Source organism: Panthera uncia, chromosome B4 (genome assembly GCF_023721935.1).
Source record: "Panthera uncia isolate 11264 chromosome B4, Puncia_PCG_1.0, whole genome shotgun sequence".
Classification (NCBI taxonomy): Eukaryota; Metazoa; Chordata; class Mammalia; order Carnivora; family Felidae; genus Panthera; species Panthera uncia.
This window is the reverse complement of record NC_064809.1, coordinates 85,699,487-85,719,944: the sequence shown is the minus strand read 5'-3', so window position 1 is coordinate 85,719,944 and position 20,458 is coordinate 85,699,487. Positions and strand designations below refer to the sequence as shown.

Here is a 20,458-nt window from a genome sequence, read left to right as displayed (position 1 = left end):
TATCTAAAAAGGAATAAAATTGTTACTGATCCTTACAAACTGCTAGAATGACTCACAAATACTGGATCTGATGCTACCTTATGTTTATAAAAACCTACAGCTGTCCAATGCTGATAAAGCACAATCAAAACTTACTTGATGGGAAAATCAACTAATGTATCCAATTTGTCTCTCATGTATCGACTATAAGAAAATCGTTTGAGATGTACCACAAGTACTGGAGGCAGGGACCATAAATCCAATTTCTTTGTGGCTTGCTGATGTTCTTTACAATTTGGACAATACCTAAAAATAAAGAGAAATCTTTAAAGCTTGATAGAGGTAATGAAAATAATAATTAAAAAATGCTTGGAAAGTTCTTTTATTCAGTACACCTAATATATATCAGACTGATAAACTCCTTTATCATTTTTATCTTCAAAAAAAATCAGATAATGAGATAAATTAGTATGTAAATAGGTATCAAAGAAATGATGAAGGCTAGATTATTTACATTTTAGTATGCTAAAAGAACACAGAACTATGTTGAGAAATAAGCATTAGAAAATCTTAATACTTCTGGGCTCTAATGGAATTAAAGCACCACAAAACGTATGACTTTCCTAAAAAGGTTTCTATCAAAATGGCTGCACAGCAAAAAAATTCTTGGGAAAAAGTAACTAAAATTAATTATCCATAGTAAAACAGCTATTAGAGAGAATACAGTAATGAGATTAGAGCTTAACATTGTAATATTTTTAAAGACATTTTAATCACTTTTAACAGACTATTATCATATAAAGAAATGCTTATTATTTAAATTATCAAAGGGAATTTAGTACTTTTTCAACTTGATATATAGCACATACCTTAGTATAAATCCTTAAAACATAATTAGAAACATTTTTTAACTTTGTCTCTTACCAGGGATCTTCAGCACCTAGCTTTTCTTTTGTTGTAAAAAGCTCAATGCAATCTTTTAATTTCACAAAGGGTTTTTTAGGAGGTTTATATTCCACACTTTCATGTTTTTCAAAATCCTAAAGAGAAGTATTTCTTGAGTTAAGAGAACAAATGAAACAAAACTCATTTTAGTGACACCATCTTACTATGAATAGTAATGAAAAACTCCTAAACTTTCTCAGAAGAATTATAAAGCTTTTTTCAGCTGAGATTTACACACGTCTAAAAAACTTATGATTACACACCTACATGGATGATTGAAACTGTTAATAGAAAGCATGTTCGAAACCAACAAGCCTTTTCTAGTCTATAACCAGCAAAATAAACACATCTGGTAGCAGCAAAGAGTGTAACAAAACAGTATGATCAACATGGGAATGAACGATGACTTACCTCAGCGGCATTTTCATCAAAATATCTTTTTTTCAAATCAGGATCCCAATCCAAAGCAAGAAAAGATCTTTCTAAGATGGAAAACATATTTCTCCTTTAAAACTTAATATGCTTTCATGTTAAAATCAACATATTTTAATATTAAGATATATACCAGAAGAAACAAATAGCCATCTTTTCTACTTGCACTAGGTGATCAGGATAAATTGCTGTTTCCAAGCCATTAAAATATTTAAGCAGTTAAAGAAAAAAGATACAAGACTTAAGAATAAGTCCAACCCCCATTTAATAAACAGTGATGTGTTTAATATACTTAGAAATTAAGACTTTTCATTCAAGATTTTATACAAATAGGTAAAGGTTATTTTCCATGACTGTTGAATTTCATAGTTTTCACCTAAAAAAAAACATGTTCAAGTTTGCTCAAGTTCAGTGTTCAAGCCATTTTTCACACTTACCATCTAGTCTAAGCTGCCTCTCATCAAATCTTATATGCCTGGTGTCATCTTTGATGTAGTTGATATCAGTATTGCCTAAATTGTTGAACTGGAATGTAAATAGTCTTTTTTTGTGTCCCGTGAGTTGACTTTTACAAGTTTCCTCAGTACATAATCCATTTTCAGAATCATTATCTCCTCCAACTGAATCTTCAGACTGACTGTTTTCATTCTCGGAGGGAAGTTCTTGATCCTGGCTGGATTCATCATCTGGTTCATCTGTTTCCATCTCACCTAATTTTAGACATTAGAAGTCTTTAAATAAACCCAATGCTACATTTCAAAATTAATATTAACATTATTTTTCCCAGCTTGAAGATATTTTTCAGTTCCTTAATCCCCATCTTCTTTTTTTCTGAGGCAATAATCCAAGTGAAAGGTGTTATAATTTAACAGGAAAGTCTTACTTGGTGAGCCTTCTTCATGTATCCCATTTGGGCCGTTCCCATTAATATTTTGGTCCTTACAGCAGTGTAGGGATCCTTCGGTTTCTTCGGTTTCAGTAGATATTTTGACATATCGGCTTAAATAAAATCAGAAATCAAATTTAAGTTCTATGAAGGTAGAAACCTTAAAAAAACATTTTCCATTCCTTCAGTGAAACATAACTTTTTAATGGAGTAATGCTGGTCTTATACTACATTCAAGGATAAATTCAAACTCAGGATCTAGCACCATAAGTGCAAGTGACTAATCATTTCTGTTTTGGTTGTCTATATAAAAAGAAAGACAGCAATTTGTTACTTCTAGGGTTTTAACATCTTTCTATGTTAAAAGTTTGTGGCAAATAATTTCTTGGCTTAAAAAAATTATTATATAAATATCCACATTTAGATGATATGTATTATTGCCAAGATTACTTATAACTCTATAATATGATCTTTACGTATGGGTTCTGGGATTGTAACAATTCAAAGAGGTATGCAAGAAAGAATACTATATACGTCAGTTAAAAATGATAAAATAAAAGGGATCAAATGGAAGTCTTGATTATATTATAATTCAAATCAAGGTTTTAGGAAGACAAAAAAGGGGTTGCCTTAAAATACTATCAAGCATGAACGTTTATCCTTTTAAATAAAACCATCAGTAGGAGTTCTTAAACTAGCAATGTGTTTAACAAAATGAAATATCTGAAATTTGTTTTAATTTCACAGTGCTGATATGACAAGTTCCTATTTTCTTCCAACTGTAAACTTGCGGTGTAAAACAGCTAAAAGAATTCACTTTCAGGGTTTGAAATTACCTCAGTAATGTGTTTTACATGATTAAGAGACAAAATTAAACTATAATTTGATTTTTTAAGTTGCTACCTGTTTAAACAAAGTTGAGATAATATAGGTTTATCAAATTATATTCTGATAGTATGCTGCATATTTTTTATTAACTATTTTATTGTTTTGTCAATGAAGAACTGTCTGACACTTACCACATTCTCAAAAGCAGGAGATTATAGAGTTTATCTTCAGTGTTGTTTCGTGGTACAGCCATAAGAAAAGGCTGACCAAAAAGTGAGGAACCAGTATGGTGGGTATAACTTGAGTGTCTAAATTTTTCTCTTAGGCAAACAGGAATAATCACATGCTCTGTATCTTCTGTCCTATTGATATTAATTTCAAACCTGTAAGGACAAAACTGACCATAAACTCTGAAAACTTTTACGTTATTTCCTCTGAATTTTTCCCAAGTAATATTTTGCACAATGAATTTTATACTTACACATAAATATCATCCCGTTCCATAATACTACTAAGGTTTTCATCCATAGCGAATATTCTGTGAAATCTATGATTGTATATATCAGTAACTATCATCTAAAAGGAAATAAATTTCTATTAATCTGGTTTTACATCACTGAAAAACTCAACTCCAACTTACATACTTCAAACCCAGAAACATCTTACCTTATCTGCAGGTACTCCTGACAAAGCAGACAATGCTGTACAAAGATCAAGTATGTTTCCAATTTTGGGGACAACCACTTTGTACTAAAAAACAAAAAATTATAATGAATTGATTACTTTGGAAAAAATATTCAGTAGTTGGAAATGACCTCATGTGACTTCCTCACATTCGCCTGGTATTTGGCTTACAGTGTCTGTCTCCAATCCTGCCATCATCCTCGCCACCATTTTTCATTGGGATAATTTATCTCAGCCTTACTGTTTCTTGGCTCTTTGATACAAAGACACACACTTACTTTCAACTGGAGTTCACTTCTTGCACCTTGTCATAAACTGGCTTCACCTCTGATATCTTAAACTCTTTTCATACTACTGACTAACCAACCACTACTTAATTTTCCTGGAAATTCATTTTTTCCTATTCTTGGCTTGCATTTAGAGCTCTAGTCCTTTTAATTCCCAATTTTCTCCAAGTTTACCAGCTTCCTACTGTCTTCATACACTTTCCATCCAGATCCCATATGATTGATTCATCACTTCAACTACTCTATTGCAAAACCTTTATTTTGTTATTCAGTTTTATTCTTGCTATACTTTCTTAGAGCTGTTTGGATATGCTGGAGGAACCTGACCAACTTTAGAGACTGGTTTACTACAAATTCATAATGTCCAACTCTCAACAGATCCTTCAACAGTTGCCAGAAATTCTGTGCATCTCTTATTTGCTTTTTCTCTCAGTTACCATATAATTTACAAATCTCTCAAAAAAAAAAAAAAAAAAAAAAAAAAGGAAACCAGTCCCTCATTGCTTTCCCTCTAAAAATTCCCCTCTAATTATCTTTCTCCTCTGCTTTCTAAATAACATTGTTAAAAGTAATGTCTACATGGACTATCTTAACTTCCTCACTTCCCATTCACTTATCAATCCATTCGTGGCTTTTGTCTTCATCTCTTTATTTAAACTGTAACCAAGGTTGTCAAACCCTGTTAGAGTTTGACCCTAGCCCTCTTCTGAATTCTATAGGCTCTCTTTAGAGACTGTCATAATATATCCCAGTTTACTTTGGCCAGTCCTGATTTAGTCTGCTGTCCTTGTATAATTATTAATAATGGCCCCTTTTATTTTTAAGAGTTCTGGTTTAGGTGATAGATTATAAGGTCATCCTAGCCTTGGGGATCTCATCCTTCTAAGATATTCACTATCATTTTCATAGACCTCATTACCCAATTTCTATCTCAAGAACAGACATCTCTTCTCTAGTCTAGATACATAAACTCAACACCTAATGAAAACTCTACCTAAATTTTCTTCATGCATTTCAGCACGTCCAGGACTACACATGATTTAAGTCATTATTAGGTCAACATATCCAATATTAAAACAGGTTTCTTCCTAAATCTTTCTTCCTATATATCCCATTAAAATAAATAACACCACTATTTCCTCAGTTTTACAACCCAGTAAGCTTGGCATCATCTTTGTATACCTGTAAACATTTTTGTTTCTTATACTCAACTGGTTCTTCAAACTGCCATCCTGACACTAATATTAAGAGTTCAAGCGCTTTTCATTTGTCATCTGATCACTGCAAAAACCTCTTACATGGTCTTAGTACATCTGACCTAAGCTTTTCCAATCCAATCTTTGTACTAGCTTGAATCTTCTTTGTCTAATACAAATCTGTTTAGTAACCTTCGATGGGTGCCCTAGCTTTTAAGATGAAGTCCAACTTCCTATCATGGTGTCAAAATTCTTTGTGAGCACTTACCATATTATCTACTTATAATTTCCAGAAGTGGGACATGTCCTCTTTCACCTTTAGCTCTTTGTATATGCCAATCTCTTGGTCTACAATACCTTTATTTTCAGCTTTCACTTGTTTAAATCCTAATCATCCTTAAGGATTCAACACCGGCATTATTACCAGTTTGGGTATGTCACTCCTTCTATATACTCCTAAAGTACCTTATCATAGCACTTTTCACACTGCATGACAAACTTCTTGGGAACAAGAAACAGGAACACTTTTGTATTTCTAGCACTTTGCAGAATCTTAAGTTCCAATACGTAATACATGTTCAATACAATTACTAATAAACTTCTATGACCTAAATCAACTTCGGTGATGGGAAAACTCATCAAGTAGGTTAACTCAGCTAATTTCCCTTTCCTCTTCAGCTGGTTAAAGCACATTGTTAATGAGGCTATCATTTTGTATTTGAGTTGTTACAGCCTCCAACTGGAAAAAAACCTCCCAATTCTTCTGTGCTGACCATGACTCCAACCTCTACAAATCTGTACTTTTGGTGAGAAAAAAAATCAAGTGAGAAAAGAGGTATACTAATGAAATTAATATTGCTGGAAAAATAATTTAAAATCCAAATCATGGAAGAATATCCAATACATGCCTCTGGGCTACTGTGTAATTTGAATGCAATCTGTCTCTACGTAATATAGATTATATTATTGGCATGGGAGAGTACAGTCTTTAACAAATGTACTGTGGAGAAACAGAGTATATTCTTTTGTTGTGATCAATTTTTACTTATTGTTTTATGCTGCTCTCTCATTCCACTATACTCTTTGGCATATACTTGTAAACTTACAAACTAGAGAGGTAAGGGTGTAGTTTAGCATTGCCATGGTTTCCCTCCATTGAAAAGAATGTTAATTTTATACTTATTAAAGGATGTGATTTTAGAAATGTGAACACATCTCCCCCAGTCAAAAATAAAAGTGGGTCTTTACTGGCCCTCCTTAACATTCTTAGTACTACTGAATGAAATATTGACACGAGGGCATCAGGCTCATTGACTTCAGGAAGGAAACATAAAAGCAGCAGCAAAAGAAATAGGGGGAATTCCTACAACTGAATACATGACTAGTCTCCACCACACTTTAATTACTTTGAATGAAAGGACTGTACTTTTATGATGAACACTTCATTTACTGTGCCCTTGCCGACAGTAAAACCAAACACTTTGACTAAATTAATGGTAAGATTGTAAATGCGTTAAAAGCAAATGTTTCATATCGATTTCATGACATTGTTATTAGCTGAATTGTGTCCCCTTAAAATTTATATGTTGAAGCCCTGACCACCAATGTAATAGCCTTTGGAGATGGGGCTTTTAGAAAGTTTAGATGAGATCAAAAAGGTGGGTGCCCTTACAGATTATGTGCATGCATGTGGTCTCTCTATGTAAACACAGTGAGGACAAGACAGAGTCTGCACTAGAAACCAACCATGCTGGCACTCTTGATCGTAAGACTTCTAGCCTCCAGAACCGTTTGCCCAACAGAGCTTTACACTCTCACTAGGCGTCCAACACATATTTGAATGAATAGAATTTTTGAATATTTCTCCATTAGGAATGCATTTCTGCAGTAGAACTCATGGTCTAGCAGAGAAATGATTAAGTAAACCAAAGTTATAGGGAAATTTGGTTAAGTGCGGGAAGAGAATTTTAGGGGAACTGAAGGTAGAAGAGGAAGGAACTACTTTTGTTAGGGTGGGTCATGTGTCAGAAAAGGATTAATAAAGGGCGGAAATATAGTGCTTTGCTTCACAAATTTTAAAAATAATCCTATAATACTAGGCAATGGAATCAGGCTGACAACTGATATTAAGGCCTTTTTCAGGGCTCTTGAATTGAATAACCAGTGTTTGATACTCCAAACTGTTAGAAGATCAGAACATTATTGAAGCAAGTATTTATAGCTGAACTAAATTACTTTAATTTTTTTTTAATGTTTACTTATTTTTGAGAGAGAGCATGAGTGGGGGAGGGGCAGAAAAAGAGAGAGACACAGAACTCAAAGCAGGTTCCAGGCTCCATGCTATCAGCACAGAGCCCAATGCAGGGCCTGAACTCGTGAATGGTGACATCAGGACCTGAGCTGAAGTCGGACGCTTAACCAACTGAGCCAGCCAGGTGCCCCCCTTTTTAAAAATTTTTTATTTATTTTTTTTGAGAGAGAGAAGGAGAGGGGTGAAAGGGGAAGGGAGAGAAAGAGAATCTTAAGCAGGCTCCATGTCCAGTATGGGGCTCGATGTGGTGTTCAATCTCATGACTGTGAGATCATGACTTGAGCCAAAATCAAGAGTTGGAAGCTTAGCCGACTGAGCCACCCAGGCATACCCAGGCATCCCAGCCCAACTAAATTTCTATTTCTCCTCCAAGTTGTTAAGATGACTAAAAATTACAGGTATTTAAATATACCATTATCATAACATGAATCAAAATGTGTACTATTAGTTTTATTTTCAAAAGACACTAGAAAAAAAATTACAATTAACATTAAAGTTGGAAAATAGGAAAAATATTTATCATAACATTGCAAAATTGAACCTCTCATTTTTTCTTTTGTAAGAAAAAGCCTTTGAGAATTTTATTTTTACAAATAATGATACTTTACACATCCCTCAGCCTTTCACGATTCTAAAAAGGTGTATTAATTTCCAAAGTATTTAGCTTATAAAATCTCTTACATATATAAACTTAATTACTGAATTGTGCTTGAGACACAAGGTCTCAACACTTAAGTTTTTGTTTTGTTTTTTTAATTTTAGAGAGAGAGACAGAGTGCATGCGAGTGTGGAAGAGGGGCAGGATAGAAAGAGACAGAGTCTTAATCAGGCTCCAAGCTTAGTGTGGAGTCTGACATGGGGCTTGATCCCACGACCCTGGGATCATGACCTGAAATGAAATCAAGAGTCAGACACTAGACCAACTGAGCCACATAGGCGCCCCTTGACACTAAGTTTTAATAAAAGCAACAAAGGCAAAGAAAACAATCATGACCTACCTGCATAGGTTTGGTAAGTGGATCCATTCTAACCAAATAAACTTCCAAAGTACGTTCTTTTTTCATGGGCAATGGAAGTGTCAAGTAACAAAAAGGATCAAATGTTACTGAAATCTTAGCACATTCAGGACAAACTAAAGTTGATTTAAAAAGGCCGTGAAATATATCTACTATGATAGAATCATTTCTTTTTAAATGGTTTTCCCAGGCTTCTTCAGCAACTATCTGTAAGAAAAACAGACACATATTACACAGAAATATCACATTATTGTAACAATGGTGACAATGATATTATTAAATTTACCTTATCTGGCCTTCCATCAGCATCTTTTAACTGTATATATGGTTTTTTCCTAATTCGATTCAAATCCTCATGCAGTCCATCTAATAGGAAAGCTAATAGCTCTTGACAGTCCTGCTGCTGGTATCCAGAGAACTGAGGTGCAAAACGTCCTACTTGCGTCTGCAAGAAAAGCAAAAATACAAAATCAGTTACGGGGACAAAATTGATTAAAACAAATATGATTCTCATTATTTATGGATTTTATATTTGTGAATTCACTGACTCTGTTACAATCTATTTGTAACCCTCAAAACAACTTGTGGCACTTTGGCAGTCATTTGCAGATATGGTAACTACAGACACATAAGTACATACAGATAATTACATATCTAAAAACATTTTTAAAATTATAACTAATCTCTAATGTAGAAATGTTGACCTGAGGAAATAACAAGGAGAAAATATGGTAGAGTTTTGTACAAAGGATTTGGAAATACTCAAACTTATTAAAATTCAATAATATTTCTGGGTCACTAGAAAAAATTACAACGCTCTCCTTTACTTTCTGTGTATAAAAAAGAGGGTAAATTCCAGAGATAAAAGGAATGTTTGTGTTCATATATAATTTTCCTAGTCTTTGCAGTACTATTTTTTTATAAGACTGAAAAGAAATGTGAAAGGAAAAGTCAGATATCAAGAGCCTGTTTACACATAATTTTAAAAGAGAATAGGTGGCAAAATGAAACTAACTAGAATCCTGGGTAAGGATTGAGAAATAGTTTGTCTAAACTAGCTTGTTCAAAGCTTAGAAAGTTAAGATAAATACAGGAGTATTTTGATTTGTCGTTTTTATGTTTTAGGAACTAGTATACAGTTAATAAAATATTGCTTAGCAGATGTCCTATATGAGCGTCATTTGTGTATATTAAAAAATGGCTGAAAGCTGAGAGCTTCTTATTCTCTTTTAAGTTTAAAATTTCCCATAGATCTCACCTGTAAATAAATAGGAAAACTCTTTTAACTATATAAAACTAAATTTCATTCTTATTTGAATGACAAATTAAAGTTTTATTGGTTCTAAGAAACCACTTCACAAAAAAGAATGAACTTAAAAGTGTAAGGATTATATTGAAAGTAATTCATATTTAGCACTGGTTATATAGACTAGTTTCATTTTAATAATTTTTCAAATTTACAAGGACTCTCAAAATAACCTGAGTGCTTAGACTTCAATGACATGCCCAAATTTAGCCTTTACATTTGTATAAATAAATTTATGTAGGTTTCTCATATATGTATTTATTATAAAGCAACCTGCCTATGCTCTGCTGTCTCTTTCTTGTCATTTTGTACCATAACAGTGTTTTCCAATCTTTATTTCAATATTTCCCTCCCCATCTTCCAGAGATTTTTTAGACATTTTAAAGTAATCGTACACCCCACCTCCCACCCAGAAAATTGAACAGCACTGATATACTGTTTATCTTTCTATTTGTGCTAGGTCCCTATGGAGGGCCATAAGCCAATGTAACAGCTATGATTTTTCACTGCTTCCCCCAAAGAACACATTTTTGTTCTGGGGGTCATATAGCCCTAACGAAAATGTATTAACCATACTAACCTTAAAGGCTCTTGGCGTGACATAGCTAAATTTTCCAGACCACATTTGTTTGATCAATTCAGCATAAGATTTAGCTATTTCACCTCTCATTCCTAAGGGATTGTCAAAATTGAGTTCTTCTTGATACTTATCATTGAGGAAATATTCAGTAAGTGGAGGAGTGTTGCTCAAACACTGCAAAGAATAAAACACATTTTCAAGTAAAAGTAATCACAGGTTAAACATGTAAAATGAAGAGAGAAACAAACGGACTTGCCATAATATATAGAGAAAAATTTAAATGATGGCCTCATGAACTAATAAATAACTGGTCAAATGAACACTCAAATGATGCACTCAACTATTCATTTCCCAAATTTCAAATCAATTACTTATAATAAATGAAAATGCTATTATTTGTTGCTGTAAAATCTGCATTAATTTTAACCACAGCAAACTACCTGTTAACTGGGAGAGAAGCTCAGAGTTTTCTTTCCTTCTTTTACTTGATTGGTAGAAATTATGGTTTGTCTACTCATCCCAGGCACCTGCAAATTAGCCTGAGTAGGTAAAAACTGAGATAGAGTGCAAGCAAGAAATTAACTTTAAAGAGGTATTTATTGCTTCCATTGTCAATTCCTTATGAAAGAGCAGCCTTTACATTTTCCATTTGGTCAACCAATTTTAGAAGGGACAGTACAGATTCGCTGAGCCTGAGGAAACTTAACTTTTGTTATGTGAACTCTGGCTAAGTGTGTTCTTACTTCCTCCAGTTCTTCAGTATCATGACAATTCAATTTTCCTTTTTGGCAAGATTAAAACTATGAATTAGTTAATTCTCCATCTCCTTTCTATTCAGAATGAAATAATTTAGGAGTTAAAATAAAATAGATGACAGAAGTACAGTTTTTCCGTAACACTTTATCTCAAGATAGAATAATTTTAAGTTGATAATACCATATAATTTGAACCCAGTGTTATTATTCTTTATTAAGAATCCAATATTACTTTATGAATTAGATGTCTAGAGTCATTAAATAGAATATGTAATGACTGACATATACTTTTCTTTATTTTTACTGCAGGAAGACATTTGTCTTGGGAGTCAAAGTTTTTCACAGCTTGCTTACCACTCATTTAGGTTAATAGTCTGGGATTAAACAGTCTTGGTAGCTATGAAAAGTTCAACCTGCTGGGTTCATGCCAATAACTGGCATGCCATAAACTATGTCTATATACCATGTACTGTTTGACTAAAACTTCAAAATTAAGCATATTTGATTTTTTGAAATAAATTATGATGTTCTGTTTTGTGGTTTCAATTATGAATTAATTTAGGTTTACTTAAGTAACCATAACATCTATTTTGGTATTTTCAATGTAATAAAAATAATACTGCTCAAATTGGTAGTCTAGTACCTATAATAAGGCAAAAGGGAAATTGTTTATAATATCATGGAATTTGTATTATATAATTAATTCTTAGGCAATGAAAGCAAATAAAAATGTTTAGAGTGGACTATATAGACCTTAGTGTCATTTACAAGCCATTTTCAGCAGATATCAAATTTTATGTGAGCAAGAGGAAGATAAAGGTAGATTACAGTGTAGGAGGCGATTCAGGAAAGGATACTTTCCAACTTCTGAACTCCTTTTACATGTCAACCTCTCAAAATCTTACACAGCTTTTGAGATTCATTCTCTTTTCCTTTTGCATTATATGTTCTTTTAACTATAAACCCAGCACTAGAGGTAGGGTCAGGCAACGCAGAATACACCATGGCTACACTAAATGCCACCACTTAGTAGTATCATCTGATTTAATACAAACAGGATGAACACTATATAGTCAATGAGGCAAAGGGGAAGTCAGACAGCATTTCCAACAATTATCAGCTTTCAAATCCTTGTATTTGATCAGTTCAGGGTTATACTAAGAATATGATATTCTACTAATGTAACACAATTATACAAAGAACCTAATTTATGGTTTTACCAAACTAAGAACCAAGTTGTACAGATGTGAATAATTTTTGAACTTTGTTTTCACTTAATTCTATGTATCCTTATCTTGCAAAGAACTTCCAAATATAATTTAAAATCTGTAGCTTTCCAGTAGCATCCGGAGTGATTTTTCTAAAATGTGTATCACTTTCATGCTAAAAATAATGGCAATTTCAGATTGAAATCTCAATTTTTGAGAAGAGTCTGTCTTTTGCTCACCTATGTGGCCTCTTATCTTGCTAATACCTTTATGTGACTCTATCCTAGCCTCACTTAATTACTTGAGGTTCATTGACCTCCATGTATTCTCTCACTCTTAAATTTGCAACATCAATCCATCCCATTTATGTGAAATATACCTTCTTTGTTCTATTAACTTCTACTAAACCATCAAGATTCAGGTATCCTGTCTGGGAAGTATTCCTAGATTTCCTTCTAATGTTTCCTTTGGTATGTTTCCATATTGCATAATGCTCACTTGTACTACACCACTTATCTCCTAATATACTGTAACTTTAATTTTAGTTTATCTGTCTTGCCAAATGGACTGTGACCTTCATGAGAGCAGGAACCATAATATCAATTATATGTATATCTCCAGCACTCAGTATGTGTACAATAAACACACGTTTAACAAAACATGTTTTTGCCTATATATACAAATGTTTTTATCCTTTTGGCTTTTTAAATCTTTTCCTTCAATGTTTGGCACAGAGCAAATTTTTCTTGAATGAATTATTACTTAGGGAGGCAAAAATATATTAGCTGGTAATGGATAATCTCAAAAACTTCATCAAGCACTTCTACCTGATTTAATGGTTTAAATCACTTGGTTTAAATTATATAAACCAAAAGAAGGACAGCACCTATTAAAAACTTGCCCATGCTTTTGTGTGACTCTTGATCTCAGGGTTGTGAGCCTGAGCCCCACAGTAGAGATTATGTAAAATAAATAAACTGAAACATACAAACAAGCAAACACCAAAAAACTTTCCCATCCTTTTAACTTTCATTCAATTCACTATCTACTTTGTAGTGGGTCTCTGCTTGGATTTTTTTTTAAAGTCGTTGATACAGAGACCAATGATTGTTTTCAAAGTGACACAAGCCATTTTGAAGATGACTATAATTGAACATTAACAAACTAAAAACAAAACACAGTTTTAATAAGTGCTTGTATTACTTATCAAGATATCATAACCAATATATTTTGAGGTAACCCTTATGTTTAAATTAAAAAAAAGCATTCTATTTGTTAAACATAATTTTTAAAAAATTTAAGTATAGTTGACACACAATGTTACATTAGTTTCAGATGTACACCAGAACATACTGTGTTAAGAAACTCACAAGCTACATTTTTCTAAAAATTTATACAAACATATATAAATACAGAAATTCAATAGACAGTTTAAGTGTTCTACTAATGCACATATCATAGTAGTTTAAAAACTGAAACTGATGTCAGACTTTTCTTTCTCATATTGTAAAATACAATACTTTTCTCCCTCACCTTGAAATTATTATTCTGGGAATCATTATATTCTTGGAGTAGTATAAAGACCACCTAAAATACTAAAAGTTCTCTTTTAATTTTTGGTATAAATTTCAAGGTATAATTAGAATACAGGTCAAACAACTAAAGTATTTCCATGCCTCAAGTGTTGTCAGTATTCAATGCCATCACCGTGGCAGAAGTAATAAGGTAGTTTCTTAATATTGGTCATACTGCAGTTTGAGTTATAATTTATACAATTCATTCTATCTTTTAACATGGGGCTATCTTAGAAGAATGAACATCTTTGACAAATACAAGAAAACTGGACATTTGGACTAGTTGCCATTAAATACAGTGTTTTAAAGAATAAAGATTTTGGTTAGTTCAATAATAAAAACAACAATAACCATAGTTCTGAAGCATCTCTCTCAAAGATTCCTCTGCTATAACAAGTATCACTTTTCCATCTGATTGGGACTGTCCCAAAATAATTCCTTTCTTAAGACATATACAGACAAAGGGAATTTCTCCTTTTAACATGTAAGATACTTTATTGAGTGACATAATATGGACCTGAAATCACACGTTTTATGCACCTATGTGGATATATTTCTCACTCTCAATGATTCTTGAACTGCAGAACAGAACAGAACTCATCCTTTCCTAACATAAACGGTTTCTCCTAGCAAAACCTGGAATACAGATATAAATCTATTGTAAAAACAAAAGGGATTACATAAATAGTATTAGTATGTTATTTTATGGCTACTTATGAGTTTTGTGATGTTCTACCAGTCATATGCCATTTTGAGCTTCACCTTTGTTAATTCAGATTTCAACTACCTGACATTGACAGATACCAACACTTCAGTATTTCAAGGAGAGCTACCTCTTACAACTCACCACCAAAAAAACTGAAGTTCAAGTATGAAGTGATGTGACTCATAATAAAACACAGATCTTAAGCCACATTTTACTTATATCAAATGGTGCCTACAGTGGTTTTTACAATTGGTAGAATTTTATCAAACACTATCTTAAAAATAAAGCAATAAACAGAATGAAGAGAAGGATTCTGTACCAGTAGTCTCAATTCTTAATGTAAAAAGGAGTAAGTAAAAACTTACAGTAATGAACAAGCAAAATTGCTTTAGTTAAAAAACTAAATTTCACATTTAGTAGATGTTAAAGAGTTTTGGTATTCATTAATTTAAATTAGTCTTTGTGATAAAACAACCAGTTGGTTAACTGGAAGGTCAGGACATAAGTTAGTATGAAAAATTGGTTTATCCATGAGGAATGAGAATGCCTGGGTATGTGCAAGCCAGTCATTTTGTGAGCAGACATGACTACTAAGTATCTGTTCCTGAAAGTGGCTCTGTGGTTCTCTACCTGTGCTTACATATGCATTTAAAATAGAAACCCCAAGTAATAAGAGTATTCTTGAATGTGAATTTGAATTAGGAGTCTTAAGACATATTAGTCCTTAGTTTAATGTATTAAGATTGAACCTTAGCCATGTACTTCTTCCTCCCTTTCTTAGAATGTTCTTCCCCTGTAAGAAATTCCTATTCTTTAACACTCATGTCAGTATCTCTTACAACATTTTATCTTGCTCAGCACCTCAAGGAAGAACTAATATTACTTCTTCTGAGCAAACTCTATACCTTGAACTCACTTACACTGTGCTTATTTTGAAAGCAGCCTCCATGTCTATTTCACCTTTGTACCTCAGGGTCTACAGCACAATGCCTGACACATACCTTAATAAAGGTGTGTTGAATGAATGAAAACTTGTATGACAGAAAGACTGGAAGCTGTCCTTACAGAAACTGAGAACAGTGGGAAAACACTAGACTAAAGAGAACTGAATTACACCCTGGTATATAACTATAACGTATCTAAAAGTTCTGTAAGTTCAAAAACAAAAGTCCCAGTAATGCCTAGGCAGGCTTTTCTTATGAAGAAAAACAGCTACTGTGAATGCCCCAAGCTATCAGGATAAATCCATGTAAGTCAAAGACATGTGAAGGAAGAGTATTTGGAAATATATTTTTATCAAGACTCCTCACTAAATCTTCAACCTAGAATGAGGTATAAAAATTCTGAAGAGAGTTCTTCTAAATAATCGATTGTCTCAACCAGTGGACATTCTGCCATATGGTTCAATGTATATAGAACTTTAACCACTGCCACCATGAAGAACTATTTTTAAAAAGAATGCATATACCATTCAACTATTTTATAAAGTAATAATTCTCTATGAAAAACTCTCTGGTTACAAATTTCCATACATCTAAAATTGGAATATTATGTGAGGTTATGATTTTCTTTCATTATTTAATTAGCTGGAAAGGCTACAATGCTCTGTACATAAGTTTTCCTTATACACACATGCACAAATCCTATTGCTCTTACATTATTTTCAAAAAGTTCTTCCGTTAAATATGTTCTGATCAATAAGACTGATGTTTCTAGAGTTTTCTGGAAAAAATTAATGACTCATAAGAGTCTCAATTTTGTATTTCACTATAAATTTCTATATCATTTTTTAATTGATGAAGTGAAATAAAGTTCTACTATATAACCAAATCTCAAGTCTGTAATCAACATATTTTAGGAAATGAATAATTAATAGCCATCCCAATAACTTGTAATGAATCTGGAATTTCCCCAGTACCTGGAAAATAGCCAAAGTAATCCCCTTCAAAAAGAGAAAGTTGTCTTTTGTAATGCTGAATATGAACCACTCCCTTTCTGTTCAGGTGCTCCAGAAGCCCAATTTTCAAGTGATCATGTATGCTCACTATTTTAGTAAACCGGTAACTAGAACAGGAAAGAAAACAAACTTAATTTTTGGTTACCTAAAGCTCTGAGTTGTGTAACTCATTCTGTAACTGATCAAAATGTAATGCCACTCACACCCTTTAAAAAAAAAGTAGCTATACCTTCAAACTAACCAATACTAAAAATAAAAACCCAATCTAAAATGAGGAAACCATATTCTTTTCTTATAATTTAAAAAATTACACCTGAAGTGACCTTAGAATAATCCAATATTTTTTTCCTGGATTTTAATATTAGATGGATAAAGAATTTTCAGATTTGCCATGCTATCGTTTTTCACTTTGTCATGACAACAGTATAGACATTCTAAAAAGGTCTGAATTCTGAAGCATTTCTGTAAATACTGGGACATTGGCTCTAGTTCTGTAATGAAACAGTGGATGAGAAAGGAAAGTATGATGTAGATTTTTACAATGAAGAAGTATAAATATAAGCCTGCCCCTTCATCAAGTAAATTTTAAAAATGAAGTATTTTTAAGACACCTGATATTTTATTCTTCGTTACTTTTTCCCTTAGGAAAGGCCAATCTCGTTACATTTGAGAGATCAATTCTGAAGCTTCTCCACATATTTTGGGAAAGCATATACAATCATTCTATTTTGCTTTTCATTTCCAATCTCCCTCCAAGCTTTCTTTAAAAAATAAATTCAGGTAAGTAAAATATAAGTGGGAATAAATTTATTTATTTAAAAAAACCCCAAAAAACCAAAACTTCTGTTTTTCCCTCTCCCAACTAGTCAGAGAAGAGAGAACTGACATACACTCAACTTAAAATATTGGAACTTTACATAAAATAGTTTCAAAGGCTGCATTTTTGAATTGGACAAAGATAATGTTCTAACAATGTAATGTATGTTATTAACCTGGTCACTATGCTTAAGACATAAATTAAATTTAAGTTCCTGCTGTCACCCTTTCTTTCAAATTCTATGAAATTTCTTCTTCATACAATACTTAAATTCAATAAAGAATTATTATGAAAGCTCTGGGAAATAGGAGAACTAATGGGGAACATTTTGTGGGCTAACAAAGAAATAGTGTTATTTTTTTCTCTAATCTATAAAATTGAGGAAGGAGAATTCTAAGTTTGTGAAAAGGTCTACCCTGTTACTGGCAGTAAGTAAAGCTTATAACTAGAGATTTCAATGTTAAAAAAGCCATGATTATGTAAAGACATTAATTTTCATACTAAAAGCTATCAGCAGAAACTAGATGGAAGATCTATTTTTAATATAAGTAAATTTGAAAGCTTCTGAGATGATTATACCAACAACAATACTGCAAGTTTCAGGCAGATGTATTTTAGTGAGGTTTTCAAACTACTCAGCTATAGCATCAATTGTCTAGAAAAAAATTTTTTTTTGGTAAGAGGCTATTTAATGAGTGATTTTATGTTTAATATTATTTATAGGAAGCAAGCTAAAATCAAATGGTTCTAATAATATTAATAAACTTTAGTATAAATTGTATTTATTTTAAAGAACTAAAGCATATGAATTCAATTGTAATATTTAGTATTATTATCTGCTCTACACTGTTAATAATTCAAAACTGGCTCACAATGAAATGAATGCCACTATTTTAGGCAAGCAAGATGAAGGACTTTAGAAAAAGCAATGGTTCTTCATAATTTTGTGTGTGGTTCAGTGCCTTGCACATAATATTCAGTATAGAAACATTTTTGAAAAAATAAGTATCACAAATTTCTGATTCACTGATCTTTTAGTTTCCCTGTGAAGGCATACATGAAAGGATAGCAGAAATTTTTCACAAAGTTTAACTGAATTTTTACATTCTTTAAGGAAAATCACCAAGTCATGTACTTCTCTTCATTATTTCATTACACTAGACCCCAAACTGACAATAAATACTTCAGCTGAGTTGAAAAAGAAGTTTAAGGACCATGTAATAGCATGAACTATGAAGGGTTTCTGATTATTTTCATAATCCAAAAGAACTTTAAATTTATCTAAATAATCACTCAACAGATATTTATTAGGAACAGAAGATTATTATTTGAAGAGTTTCTAGTAATATAAAAATAATGTTCCAAAAGGATTTTTTCCTATCATTCACTGTGCATTCACGGAACTAGTTGCGTGGGACTGGGGTCTGCCAGGCTGGGGTTAACATAGCAGCCCGACGCAAGTGCCATCAGACTGGTTACACCGGTGGAACCTAACACTGTATTATTTCTTGAACTTTATATATAGCTGGGTTTCTGACTTACTCGGTTGCAAGAAGTAAATATATATAAAATGTGCTATTATTCTTTTTAAAATTAATGTGCTCTTTTGGAGTTAGACAGCTCCAGAAAGATCATTAATCTGGTCCAGGTGAAGTTCTAAACATTTCTGGTAAATTTTCTAATGCAGTATTTCTCTGTTTATGTGAAAGAACTAATTTCTTAACAATTTCCAAATCATCATAGACTGAGACTTTTATAAAGTACAGTAAAAATGAACCACTAGAAAAATGAAATAAAAAATGACATACAAAAAAACAAAGCCTCATCTTCTATTATGAGATTTAATAGATATAAAATACCTTGACCAAGTTGCTAGAAAAGTTTTAGATCACTTATACTTAATTTCTATGCTTATTTGTCAACCATACTGTCTCATCCATAGACAGACTCTGAGAAATACTGTTCTAATCATTATCTGGCATTATGCTAAACATTGGGGATATAAAAGAAAACCAAAGACAGTCTCTACTTTCATGACTCTCACTGTGTAATAGGTATTTATCCAGAAGAAAGAGAGAAAAGGGAGGAGAGATAGAGATGTGGGAAAGGCAACGAGGGAAAAGGAAGGAGTATACACAAACAAGTTTGATACATAACAAATTCCAAGAACCTTTAGTTTTGGCTTAAGAGGTAGGAAAAGCCCCATTTGGGTTTTATCCTTTAGGTGATGAGAAGCAAGTTTTAAGCAAAGAGGTAAATAATTATATTTGCATTTTAAAACGACGACTCTGGAAGCAATGCACTAAATGGAGAGGAAGAGGATAAATGAAGGAATAAAGATAGGAGTTAGAGATATATTTCAACAGGTCACATAAAAGATGCTCAAGTACTCAAATATTGTACTGACAGTAGAAGAGAAGATGGATGGAAGTGATGCTAAGAGGTAGTGAAATGAACAGGATCTGGGGAGAGTCTCAAGTTTTTGACTTGGGTTAGTGGGTGGACAGTTGCAACTAGGGGAGTATGAGATAAAAGGATCAGGTTTCTTGGGAGAGTGTTTGGTCTTAGTAGCCAAGGTTAGTTTAAGTGTAATATTATCTAGGCAGAAATGTCCATCTAATTGTTATATACTGGAAGGAAACTCAGGAGGGAGAATTATAGTAGAGACAGATTTGAGATTTGTCAGTTAAAGTGGATGTCAACATCTCAAAGGTAAAGAGTGACATCTCAAAGGTAAAGAGGCTACAAACAACCCTGCAAACAGAAGGTCAAGAATGACTTTATCAAAAGCAATTTTTTGGGGGTGGTATGATGGTCACAGCGATGACATAACAATAGTTGATAACTGCATATTGTTTACCAGGTACCAAGCACTTGTTAAACAATTTATCTTCATTTAACAGATGAAGAAACTAAAAAGTTTCTTATTTCACACAACCAAGTGGCAGAACTAGGTTTTGAATCCAAGCAGTCAGGTTCCAAAACCTATGC

At 32.7% G+C, this 20,458-nt stretch overlaps 1 protein-coding gene across 11 annotated transcripts in view; it reads right to left on the bottom strand.

Moving 5' to 3' along the window:
* The window catches only part of USP15 (ubiquitin specific peptidase 15), a 117,094-nt gene that overhangs the window by 9,385 nt on the left and 87,251 nt on the right, over positions 1 to 20,458 (bottom strand). For 4 of the 11 annotated variants that reach the window (XM_049625878.1, XM_049625879.1, XM_049625883.1 and 1 more), the window contains 11 exons: positions 10,451 to 10,624; positions 8,851 to 9,009; positions 8,547 to 8,771; positions 3,737 to 3,820; positions 3,552 to 3,646; positions 3,262 to 3,453; positions 2,240 to 2,355; positions 1,794 to 2,066; positions 1,336 to 1,406; positions 904 to 1,019; positions 136 to 285 (listed from right to left, as the gene is read on the bottom strand). In XM_049625878.1, the coding sequence (XP_049481835.1) occupies positions 136 to 285; positions 904 to 1,019; positions 1,336 to 1,406; positions 1,794 to 2,066; positions 2,240 to 2,355; positions 3,262 to 3,453; positions 3,552 to 3,646; positions 3,737 to 3,820; positions 8,547 to 8,771; positions 8,851 to 9,009; positions 10,451 to 10,624 (1,655 nt within the window). Of the gene's footprint in view, positions 1 to 135; positions 286 to 903; positions 1,036 to 1,335; positions 1,407 to 1,793; positions 2,067 to 2,239; positions 2,356 to 3,261; positions 3,454 to 3,551; positions 3,647 to 3,736; positions 3,821 to 8,546; positions 8,772 to 8,850; positions 9,010 to 10,450; positions 10,625 to 10,890; positions 15,003 to 16,611; positions 16,758 to 16,973; positions 19,758 to 20,458 lie in introns of those variants that run through there. The other 7 variants (XR_007456703.1, XR_007456701.1, XR_007456702.1 and 4 more) reach the window with 5 other exon arrangements.